Raw genomic sequence first — 12,948 nt, 5'->3', positions numbered from 1 at the left:
TGGGGGCAAGTTCTAATCCTGTTTCAGAAGTAATTTTCTTCTTTTGTGGGATATAATAACATGTTGATATAGGTAATAAATCTGCGTTGGCTAAACCAAGGACTTCCTTAAAAAATTTTCATAGTAAAATTTCAGGTAGTAATAAGTGAGTCCTTGGAAAATTAATAAATGCAGATTTTTAACTCAATAAATTTTCAAACTTTGAATGTATTACATGGGAATCTTTTACAACTGATGCAGTAAATGTTTGCAAAGATGTTATCTGAGATTCAGTTGCTACAAGGCGTTTATCTAAAATCTTGACATTAGAATCATTATTCTCTAGCTTCTGAATAACTTCTTGGGAGAAATTTAAATTCTGAATAGATTAGCTACTGACTTTAACAATCCCTCAACTCATATATTAATCAACCAAAGATCTTTTAAGGAAATTTCTTGAGGAGCCTCTTGAGTCTCATGCAGGGTTAAGGCCTCCTTTTGAAAGGAGATGGCCTTAGGCATCGCTCAGAAACTCACGATGCTATTCCCTATTGAGGCTCTTCTAGAGACTCAATAGGCTACCCAATGGGTTGGCCTCAGAAGAAGTTACCGGAGGGAGTGGAGGAGTTCTGTCCAAGGGACTGAGAGATGCCCTCGATGTTGATGCAGCATTAGCCATTAAAGGATTAACATTAGTAGGTAACAAATGGTGATCAATTGGGCCCATTAACACTGGAGTTTAGCTTTCCTCTTTCCCATTTTAACCAAGGTAATTTTAAATCACAATATATGTAATGAAGAGCAATAATTACCAAAATATTCCAGTCTCTCCAGTTAGCTCCACTTGGCTCCAAAGGGGCTCCCAAGGGGCCTGGTATGCGTCTTAGGGCACACCCCTTTGGCCATGCCGCAAGCGCAGTATCTCTTAACCCTTTCAGGACATAAGGATCGTAGGCCAATTTTTGTGGTTTTGACGACATTTTTATGGTAAAAAGGGCTTGCAGATGCCAAAAAATTGATTTTTTTTGTGAAATATCATTATTTTTTTTTAAAAAAAATCACACTTCTGGCTTATGGACAGTGTGGCAAGTGAATCTTCTCGTCAATCTGGCAACGACGCTAATGAATGAATGTCGGAACCAGTTTGTTTACATAAAGGCAGTATCATATGGAATCCGTACATATCAAATTTAGAACTGTAGACTATCCCAATCAAAATTTATAGGATTTTAAAGTTATAGGACAAATATGTCCCTTGGTCCTGAAAGGGTTAAGGGAAAAGGCAAGGACCCTGATGAGGTGGTCCTGACGTCTCTGCAGGTGCCTGCTCGGGGGTGCGGCTCTACAAGTCACCAGCAGGTAATTGTAGAAATGCTGCATCCTCGATATCTCACCAACAGGTAAAAAGTAGTCTCTTATGGGGAAAGCAGGTGCAGTGTCTCTTAAGGGAAAAGGCAAGGACCCTGATGATGCGGTCCCGACATCCCCGCAGGTGCCTGCTTGGGGCAGTGGCTCCACAAGTAATTGTAGAAATGCTGGAAACGCTGCATCCCCGAAAAGAAGGAAACAGTCCCTCGATATCTCACCAGTAGGTAAAAAGTAGTCTCCGATGGGGAAAGCAGGCATCTTAAGGGAAAAGGCAAGGACCCTGATGATGCGGTCCCGACGTCCCCGCAGGTGCCTGCTCGGGGGGGGGGGGGGGGTGGCAGCTCCACGTGTCATGCTGGAAACGCATCCCTGAAGAGAAGGAACCAGTCCCTCAATATCTCACTAGCAGGTAAAAAGTAAACTCCCTGTGTCAAATTCTTTGCCAAGTCCTTCAACCAGAAAGCCGATTGACCTGGCACTATTTTCCATTGTTTATTTAAATTGTTCTGTCTCTCTTGGAGGATACCAGTTGTTAAACCTTTAGCACAGTAGTCTCAAAAACATTACCAGGATGGACTCAATTCTTAAGCAAATCTTCCTTTAATGTAGACTTAAAATAAAGAACATGAAGTTACAGCTGGTTGCTTGAAAAAACTTGTTGTCTTCTGCAAACAGTCCAATACTCTACCAGCGCATCCCAAGGGCTGAGGGCTGGGAGTGTATTCAAAATTTGTTGAGGGGTAAGCTGTGCTTGAGAGATTAGTGTCAGGTTTGTTAGTGACCCCCACAATGTATGGTTGGTGGGGTCACTTGAGAGACACCCTTACAAACGCCAGATCCCAAGTTCAGTTCCCTCACAGATGATTCACCAGGAAGTAGAATCAAAGAGGCACAGCCAGAGGTGATTGCATAAAGAATATATTATAGAAATAGGCTTACAGAAAAGTAGTATTCATAGGCATTACAACAATTAAGTATTACAATTTATGAGAGAGCAATGCAGTTTCCCTGCCTTACAGAGTTCAGAGGAAAAGAGAGACATAGAAGCCTGAAGTTCCAGGGAAAGGCAGAGAGAGAGAGAGAGAAAAGGGGGATGGGGTGATGGTCTAAGCTTCGTATTCCATAGATAAAGAGAAGGATAAACAGAGAAAGAGAGAGAGCTAGAGCTGCAGATGTGTTGCAGAAAGGAGGCTTTTATAGCTTGGAATCTTAAATCTCCCCCTCCTTAGTAAACTTGTGCTAGACAGCCGAAGAATAGGCTATGGTCATATATGTATTTCCAGTCTGTCTCTGACAATAGTTTCTGATTAAGTTATCTGTGCACCTGGACCCATTGTCCTAAGCACCCTCTTAATCAGACATTAACACCTTTTAGCTACTCATGATTAAATCAGGGCTACTTAAAACATATCAATCAGGGCTACTTAAAACAGTCTCCCTGCCCTCAGGGTCTATCTGCATTCACATGCCAGAGTCAGATTGATATAATTTACCATAGGCCTTTGCTGACATAAGTTATGCCAACTGAAAATGCTGAATGCTAGCGATAGTTATGCTGACAATTAGCAGTACTAAAGGTGATAAATCTTAATAGACAATGCTTTCTCAAGCTATCTGGTTGACTTAACATGGAGATCTGCTGCTCATACAGAGAGGGAGCAAGAGAATGACAGCAGCACCAGCTGAGTGCTAGCCACTAGGAAGCATCTCATAATACACTGGAGGGATTCATTCTTAAAGGCATGGTTGCAGAAATTTGCACACAGGGCACATATTAAACACAGTGGTGTAGTAAGGGGGGAGGTCAGGGAGTGCCCAGTTACTGTCTTCACAGGGGCACTGGTGTTGGCGTCTCTCCGCTCCCTCTTGTGTATCTCTTGAAATGTTCGCACCAACAAGCTTTTCGAGAGGTATGCAGGGAGCGCACAGCATGGTGCAGTGATGCTGGGTACCACTGCCCCAGGTGACAAGCTACTACTAATCATTTCTATACCACTACTAGCACTGTACATCAAAACACAAAAGAGACAGTTCCTGCTCAAAAGAGCTTACATTCTAGCCAAGACAGACAAACTGGACAAGAAGGTGCATCAATACACTGCTCAGGTGTGGGAATTACAGAGGAAATGATGACAGATATTGGTGCTTAGGTGAGTTGGAGTTTGGAATTAAAAGCTGCTTCAAAAAAGTGGGCTTTGAGTATGGATTTCAATACTGCCAGAGATGGAACTTGCTGTATTGAGTCAGTTTGTTCCATGCATACGGTGCAGCAAGGTAGAAGGGACGGAGTCTGTAGCTGGCTGTTAAGTCTCTCTTATCTGTACCCTTCTCATCTGTTGTGCGGAGAGCCTGAGGGTAATGTAATGAGAGAGGAGAGGAGCTGCGGAGCGAATACACTTATAGGTCAGTAAGAGGAGTTTGAACTGTATGCAGAAATGGATAGGGAGTCAATGAAGGGACTAGAGAAGAGGAGTAATGTGGGCATAGCAACACTGATGGACTATGAGGCATGCAGCAGAGTTCTGATCAGAGTGAAGGGGCATGAGAAGCAGGTTGCAGTAGTCTAGGTGAGAGGTGTATGGATGAGGGTCTTGGCAGTGCGCTCAGAAAGAGAAAAAATGAAGAGAAGGAGAGAGATAAGTCAAAGATTACCCCAAGGCTGTGAGCCGATGAGACAGGGAGTATGAGGGTGTTCACAGAAATAGAGAACAAGGGATGAGGAGAGACAAGTTTAAGTGGAGAGATATGGAGCTCACTCTTGGCCATGTTTAATTTTAGATGGCAGCGAGGCATCCAGGTAGCGATATCAGACAAGCATACTAAAACCCAAAACTGAATGTCGAGATTTCGGGTGTAGAGAGACAGATCTGCGAGTCGTCGGCACAAAAGTGATATTGAATTTTTTAACCTCTAGCTACACCACTGATTAAACACATACTTCAATACAAACAACCTGCTCCCATGAATATGAAGGCAGAACAAAAATTATTTTAGATCGTTTTTATATACTCACAATTTTTCAAGTCCTTTAAAGAGATCTAGGGCAAAAAATAGTAAGAAATCCATCCTATTTTAAACAGCATTCACAGAATGGAATTAAGGATGAGGAACGGCTTGATGATTATAGCACTGGACCCTGATAGCAAAGGCTTGGGACACAAGTCACTACTGTTTGCCACTAACTTTCCTGAAGACTATAATCAGTATCTAATAGCACTTGTTCTTTTGCAGTTGGGCAGATCTATGGTAACTGTATATGTGGATTTATTATATAAATGTGATATAATAAATACAGTAAAATTGATTCATAGTTCAGGATATTAGTATTAACATTTAATTTTCAGAGAATTCATTACACGCTTTCTCACTGGCCATTTTTTTGATGTGTCATTACTGAATTTTATTCACATGCCGATAACTATTCTGTGCTCCCTAAGTTTGAGCTTTGTCCAGTATATAACACAGCTTATATACTGTCTTCATGTTTACATGCACCAGAAGGCAGTACCTTGTCCCTTAGTGGTTGGGATTTGTCTGTCCACTGGGTTTCTGTTTTAGATTAAAAAAAAAAAAAAAAGAAGAACAAAATAATCGCCATACTGGGACAGATTGAAGGTCCATCAAGCCTAGTGTACTGTTTCCAACAGTGGCCAACCCAAGTATCTCGCTAGATCCCAAGTTCTTAAAACACATTTTATGCTGTTTATCCTAGGAATAAGCAGTGGATTTCCCCAAACCATCTCAACAATGGCCTATGGACTTCTCTTTTAGGAAATTATCCAAACCTTTTGTAAACCACGCTATGCTAACTGATTTCACCACATTCTCTGGCAATGAATTCCAGAGTTTAATTACATGGGCTAAAATATCTTTGACCTGAGCCTCTTATTGCTCATAAACTGTAGACTATGCCCACCAAAGCCTCATTTACTGCATTTGGATATGTCCATTAGTTTTTCAATGCAGGTCTATGCCCCTTTGGTTCCTCCAAGACTGGTATTTCTTTGGATTTTTTTCCAAGCAAATCGCCAAATGCTGATCATATAACCCCAGGAGACCATATACATAGCCACACCTCCAAGCTTAACATACCACCTAGGCTTTACAGAGATGATTTCACAGTACAGAAGCCATGCCCCTACACCGATGCGCACACCAGCAAAAAGAACCACAAATAGGAAGTCCACAGCTTCTCCTGTGAAGCTGTGATAATTCCCTCTTTGTCTTAGAAACCAGCGAGCTTGCAGTAGTGGGTTGGTAATTTCACTGCCAAAGATAACAGCATTGACCTCGGTACCAGATTCTCCTAAGACCAATACCATATAGATCCCCAGAATGCTCAAAATGTGATGAACCAGCAACAGGGCTCTTTCAGTCTGAAAATACACACACCAGCAAAGATCGAAGATGAAGTAACCCAGAGTCAAACAAAGCACTTGTACTTGAAGAGCAGTATTTGGAGAGCCTGCAAAGAGAAAAATCAAATAATTAGGCTTGCTTTTCTGAAGTAGGCTGTGAAAACAGTAAGGCTGTTTTTAGCTATTCTGAATGCGGTTTTAGATTTTGTATTTCTTATCTTTTTATTACTTTTTATTCTTTAGGGTTATGTTTTGATTACATTTTGGAATTGTGATTTATTTTTTTCTCACTGTAGCTCCTTATACCTTTGGGCAATGAAGGGTTGAGTGAATTGTCCAGAGTCACAAGGAGCTACAGTGGGAAAATAAATAAGATGACTAAACTTTTAATTGAAATGCAGTCCTACATACAATTCATTAGAAAGACAGGAAAGGTCGGATTCTGTATAGGATGCCCGGTCTCAGAAGCCACCTAAGCGCCTTTTGAGAATTGCACATGGGTGTCCTATATAGAATCGCACGATTCTCTAACCGGCATCCATGTCCTAGCTGCCGGTTAGAGAATCGCATTGCCGCTGAGCTGATCGCAGCAAGGGAATCTCCCTGCTGCAATAAGTTTAGCAGCAGGGAACCTGTTCCCCCTCCCCTTGACATCCCCCAGCAAAAGGGATGCTCAGTACCTCCTGCTGGAATCCCCGAAGCAGCCTACTGATGATCTTGGGGGGGGGGGGGGGGGTCCGGCAGGAGGAACTGGACACTTCTCCTGCTGCAGACATTCAGGGGTGGGGGAGGGCGGCTTCGGGGGTTCCGGCAGGAGGACTGGGCATCCCTCCTGCTGGTCGTCTTCGCGGGGGGGGGGGGGGGGGAGGGTGGAGGACGGGTTCGCTTGCTGCGATTGGCTGCGTCTATTTGAAATGTAGACCAGCATTTTGCAAGCCTATATTTCAGGTGCCTATCATGGCCCTAGAGAGATGCCTAGGGCTGCCTAAGCTCGCCTAAGGCCACTTCTAGGCAAAACCACGCCCAGCTTTGGGTGAGCTTAGGCAGCCCTATGCGCCTCCCTAGGCTCATAAAAATGCCTACAATGTAGGCAACCCTCCTCGGGGTGGTTTTTTAAAAAAAAAAAGTGCATCCTGATTGGATGATTAGACAGCGGTAGGACGCCTACTGCTGCCTACAATCGGGACACCTTTTATAGAATTTGCTCCCAAATGCCCACACTGCTGCAGCAACAAAGTGGTTGTGGCATCTGGCAAGGAACTGAATTCATCTAAAAATTTGAGTTTGCTCCTTTTTTGGATATGAGTTCTTAAAAGGAAAGAAGTAATGACCAAGAATTTTCCAGAGAGATCTGGGCATCTTCCCTATAACTAGCAGTCATTTCTAAGTCCTTCCCTTATATACTGGTGACAAGTAAACCAATACATGGAAAAAAGGAAAGTTTGAATAGTATAGGGATGTTTAAGTCATCACAAGATGTTTTTTGTAACACACCTGGATGGGTGAAAGGCCACGGGCCATCAATAAATCCAACGTACGCTGTTAATGAGATGATAAGAACCCCGTGGATGACGGTGACTAGTCGACAGTTCCACTCATAAGTTTGATGTTTGTTAAGTTGGCAAAATGAGGCATACAAAGTGAACCAGCCACCAAGACTGCAGGCCACCTGAAGCAAGAGTGAGGTCATTGTTCTGTGACAAAGACAAAAAGAATCCCAATCAAAATAAACCAATTATCTGTGATGCAGGTCAGCTGCCCTAGGGATGATATTTACCATTTGACTAAAATCAAAGCTGATGGAAAGAAATTGGAATTGGAATTCATACATCCATTTATTTTTTAACCAATGAACTATGGGACTAAGTTTATTTGCAAAGAAAAATGTAGTACGGTAGTAGTGAGTAGCAGCTTAAGTTATTTTCTGGCTCTTTGTTTTGCTTAGTACTTAGTGACAAATAACACCTTTAAGGGGAAAGAAAGCAGGCTTCTGCTTTTGGCTTTGTCTGTCCATCTTTTTATGACTGATGCCACTGTGGAACATAAGTAGAGCAGGTGGACAAAACCAAAACATAAGCTCTAGCAGGGGAGCTGCAACCTAACACGTCAATCGTCCTGCTGGCATTGCTGCTTTTGCAAAATGCCTCACATCTGTCACCACCCTGCTTAGCACTGCTCCGTGAATTTTCAATTCTGGGCTTTCCCAGGACTGCGACAAATACCCACCGTAAGGTGAAATGGATTGAAAATGGCCCCCCATACGCTGAATATGTAGGCAGACAGCCCCTCCCTCTGGAAAGAACCCCCGAAGCCAGTATGCCTATATTACAAATAACCTGTCTCTTAGGACCCCCCCCCCTCCAATCTGTGTCTACTCACCAGAGGCAGTAAATTGCAAGGAAGCTGCTGCATCGCCAGGGCTCCCCCTCCTCTTTCAAGCTCACTCCAAGCCACGCATGCGTGGTTGCTCTGGCAACGGCTGGACTCAGGCAGTGGATGGGCTTAGGTTGCTGCTAGCTGCTAATGCTTCCCTCCTCTTACCCTAACCTAATGCTTTGCAAGCTATTAGGCGATGAAAGGGCTCAGACTGGTGATTCCTACTGCAGCACCACTCAAGTTCAGTCTATTTGATATACAGTACTGCCTTTTAGTCAGACCTTTGCTAGCAGCTGGAATAACTCAGTCTTTTTACAACATGGCACATTTGGAATCTTTCTGTTACTTTCTTTACATCCTGTATTTTAGGACATGGAATGTTTCCCAAACCTTGTGTTCCTAACTCTGTCGGATTCTTTCCAGTTGGAAGAGCACACTCTTTAAATACGACACTTCTCCCTCTGTATTTGCGGTTTCAGCATTCGCGGTTTCGATTATTTGCGGTTTTTAGTTTGCTGGCTCTTCCCCCTACCCCCCCCCCCCATAACATCAGTTTGCATAGAGAAATCGCTGATTCTAAGCATGTAGAGAGAAAATCGCCAATCCCCAGCACTTTCTTCACCGTGTTTTGCCTCTCCTTCAGGAACAGGCCAGGTCTCCCACCATGTTATTCGTGGTTTTCACCATATTCATGATGGTTTTTAATAGAAAACAGCGAATAACATATGAAAAAGTTATTCACGGTTTTTCTGTATTCGCGGGTCTGTTAATCCCCTATCACAGCGAATACGGAGGGAGAAGTGTACTTTCTGTGTAATTATGTTTGCCTTAAGACATACACATTCATCCTGTCTACTTATGCACACTTGAGTCCCCATTCTCACAGCCAGGAGTGGATTGTAAGGGATGCAAAGCCATGGTCAGGTACTCATTGTGGGGCTTAATTTGCATAAGTCAGTATAGACTGAAAAGTGGGACCATATGTGAAAAACACAGCTGCTCATGTGTTGCCCCGCCCTGCTAACTAGTGCTGCCCAATTCAGAGAAAAATGTTTCAATTCGATTTGATTCAACCTATATTCAATTTGATTTGCTTTTCCTGCCCAATTGGGTGTTTTTTTCATACGTCCTGGCAGGATAATTTTGTAGCCTTATCACCCACCCCAGCCCCTTTGCCTCTCCTACCCAAGCTGGCGCTGTGGTGTGAACAAAATAAACAAAAAAGACTTTTCCCTTCTGTTAGGTCCTAGCTTACATTCGCTAACACCAGTTCTGGCAGGAAACACATTTCAAATCCGACATATTGCAATCACAAAATAGAAAATACAATTATTATTTCTACCTTTTGTTGTCTGGTCATTATTCAAATCATGTTGGTCCCAGGCTCTGTTTTCTGTTTGTCTTCTTTTTTCCCCCATGAAATTTTATTTATTTTAAAATATCATCACAATATCTAGTACAATGAAAATAATAATGAACACCATAATCTACAGAAATAATCCAATATATATATATATTTAATTTTTGTTTTAAAAAATGTCTGAAGAACAATTCAACTCTTTTAGTTTAGTTTATTTTAGTTTGCCTTCTGATAACTCGCTTGCCAGGGTCTCCTGCCTGTTTGACGTTTTCTTGTTTCTCTGTGCTCACAATCCATCTTCCATCTCTGTCCTCCAGTTTCCCTTCCCTTGCCCAGAGGTTTGGCATCTTTCCTTTTTTCATCTCCATCCCCGTAGTCCAGCATTTCTGTAATGACCACTCCCCTCTGTGATCCTCCAGCGACCCCCCCCCCTGCATTCCTCTCCTCCATGGGATCTGATAAGGCAGTAAACTTGTTATCATCAGGCAACCAGCAGCATGAGTGAAGTTTTCCCTTTGCTACTGCTTCGCACCTAAGCAGGACCAGGAAGCAATAGCAGAGGGAAAGCTTCATTCACGCTGCTGGTTTGAATAAAGCCTTCATCTTGGATATCGACTCTCCACAATCTCTTTGTTTTATCTTAGGAATAAGCAGTGGCGTTCCCCAAGACTTCTCAATAATAGCCTATGGACTTCTCTTTTAGGAAATTATCCACACTTTAAAAAAAATCATGCTAAGCTAACTGATTTCACCACATTCTCTGGCAACAAATTCCAGAGTTTAATTACACTGTGTGAAGAAATATTTTCTCCAATTTGTTTTAAATCTACTACTTAGTAGCTTCATCGCATGCCCACTAGTCCTAGTATTTTTGGAAAGAGTAAACAAGTGATTCACATCTAATCTTTCTACTCCAGCAATGGATCTGAAGTATGGAGGTGAACAGGGCTGAGAAAATTCATGTTTACATGATGAATTGTTCCACATGGGGTCATTTATAAAGCTTTTCCTGAAAATGCAGCATTGGGCAGTAATATATTACTGAGGGCTCCTTTTACAAAGCTGTGCTACCAATTAGCAGTGTTTAATGTGAAGAAGCCTATTCTATTTCCATGGGTTTCGTTGCATTCTGCGCACCACTAACTAGTAACACTGCTTTGTAAAAGAAGCCCTGAGTAATATCTTACCAGTACATGCAATATGCAACAGTGTCTGCCCTCTATATTACTTTTAAAAGTGACAAATAATTATAATGATTACTTTCGTGCAAATGTAATAACGCTAATCATTACTTTTTCCACTAAGGAGTTATATAATGTCTCATTACTTTATATAGTCACAGTAACTTAACATTACCTTTATTAAACAAGTACCCTGCAAATAGTTAATCCCCCCATTACAAAATCATAGTGTGGTTTTAGTGCTGGCCGCAGTGGTTACTGCTCCAATGCTCATAGGAATTCGGTTTTGTAAAAAGGGGGTGTGATATGCTACTTTTACAAAATAACTTGGGCAACACTGCTCAGAGGTATACGTTCCTAAAAGGTAGGCACATTCCAAGATGGTGCTTATCTGTATGTGATCAGCATTCTCAGTAAAGAAGTTATAATAAAAAATTTGAACTGAAAAAAAAAAAAAAAAAGGACAAAACTGTAATGTACATTTGTATTTCATAAAATACACTTTAAGCACTTGGAACTTGGAGGTGCATTTTTGAAAGGACGTCCAAATCAAAATTTAGATATCCTGCTCATAATGTAACCCCCCCCAAACCCCCCCCAACAAACAAACTCCACCCCCCTCCGTTTTGGATTTCCCTTCACAGGAGACAGTTCTCTACGCTCTTCAGACTTCGTGGATTATTGTAATATAATTTATTCCAGCCTTTCTCACTACCTCCTATCAATCTATCCAAATTACAGCCATTTGTATTCTCTCTAATGCAAATAGATTTGATAGGATTACTTCCCTGCTCATACATCACTACTGAAACATAGAAACACGATGGCAGATAAACGCCAAAGGGTCTATCCAGTCGGCCCATCTACAGCATCCACTAATTCTTCTTCTCCCTAAGAGATTCCATGTGCCCATCCCACGTTTTCTTGAATTCAGACACAGTCTTTGTCTCCACCACCTTTACCAGGAGACTATTCCATGCATCTACCACTCTTTCTGTAAAAAAGTATTGTCACCTCTTAACTTTATCCTATACCCTCTCATTATGGAGCTTTCTTTCAAAGAGGCATCCTATCTTCTCTCGCATTCAGTTTAAAACCCTTACTTTTATACACAAAAGCATTCATACTGACACCCTTTCCTATCTTTCCTTCGCTCTCTCGGTGACTTGCACCTAAGACTCCCATCTTTATAACAAGCACATTATCAAACTACTAGAACCAAGGTTTTCTTTTCCATGGTGCCCTTTTTATGGAACTTTCTCCCTTCTCATTTATGATTACAACCCTCCTATCAAAGATTCAGGATGGATTCCTCACTGTGTGTGTTGCCAGAGGTCGGTAGCCGACTCAGTGGCATAATCCATCCAATCCATCAAAGATTTAGAGCCTATGGGGTTCATTATCAAACTACTAGAACCAAGGTTTTCTTTTCCATGGTGCCCTTTTTATGGAACTTTCTCCCTTCTCATTTATGATTACAACCCTCCTATCAAAGATTCAGGGTGGATTCCTCACTGTGTGTGTTGCCAGAGGTCGGTAGCCGACTCAGTGGCATAATCCATCCAATCCTTCAAAGATTTAGAGCCTATGAGGTTCATTTTCAAAAAAGACAGATGTCCAAAAGACAGCATAAACCAGCATGTGGATGTCTTACTAGACAAAACGTCCAAGTGGGCATTCTCAAAGATGACTTTCTGGAAGTCTAGCAGGACTTCTAATCCACTGTGCATCCAGAGTGGAAATGGGTGTGTTGGAAAGCGGGGAATGGGCAGGATTTGGAAGGGCTTAGACTTGGACATCCTGCAGCTATAATCAGTCTTGACAAGAACTTTAGATGTTTTCACCTAGACCTGTTTGAGAAGCGTCTAAGTGCCAAAAGAATACCCAAACTGACCAGATAACCACTGGAGGTATTAAGTACTGACTCCCATACACTCCTCCAGTGGTCATTGACCCTCCTTCCACCCCAAAAAATTTTGAATAAAACAGTACATACCTTGCTCCAGAACAGCAGTACTTGGTATGGAAAAGCCTAGTAGAGCATCATACAAATGTCATAAGTAGCCAGGTGGATGGGCTAGTGAATCATAATTCACTCTAACTACTACATTTTCAACTTAGATGGTTTTGTGGTAAAAAATGAGGAATAAAGTTAGACGTCCTGTGGACAAGACGTCCAACTAGACCATTTCCCTCCCCCCTAAATTTGGACATCTAGCATTTTTGAAAATTGACACTTCTGGAAATCCAATTTTGGACGTCTAGTGGGAAATATCCAAAGCCGGACTTAGACGCACTATTATAAATGCCCCTCCACATGTTTGAA

At 42.1% G+C, this 12,948-nt stretch overlaps 1 protein-coding gene across 1 annotated transcript; it reads right to left on the bottom strand.

The window, feature by feature from the left end:
* Nucleotides 1–4,952: 4,952 nt before the first annotated feature.
* TLCD5 (TLC domain containing 5) lies at nt 4,953–8,155 on the bottom strand. The gene is given in 4 exon segments (XM_033918811.1): nt 4,953–5,354; nt 5,357–5,812; nt 7,200–7,399; nt 8,085–8,155. Coding segments are annotated over 3 exon segments (702 nt in total). The 5' UTR covers nt 7,396–7,399; nt 8,085–8,155; the 3' UTR covers nt 4,953–5,304.
* Nucleotides 8,156–12,948: the final 4,793 nt, after the last annotated feature.

Source organism: Geotrypetes seraphini, chromosome 13 (genome assembly GCF_902459505.1).
Source record: "Geotrypetes seraphini chromosome 13, aGeoSer1.1, whole genome shotgun sequence".
In the NCBI taxonomy this organism is placed as follows: Eukaryota; Metazoa; Chordata; class Amphibia; order Gymnophiona; family Dermophiidae; genus Geotrypetes; species Geotrypetes seraphini.
Note: the sequence above shows the minus strand (reverse complement) of the source record. Positions and strands in the feature narration are given on the sequence as shown.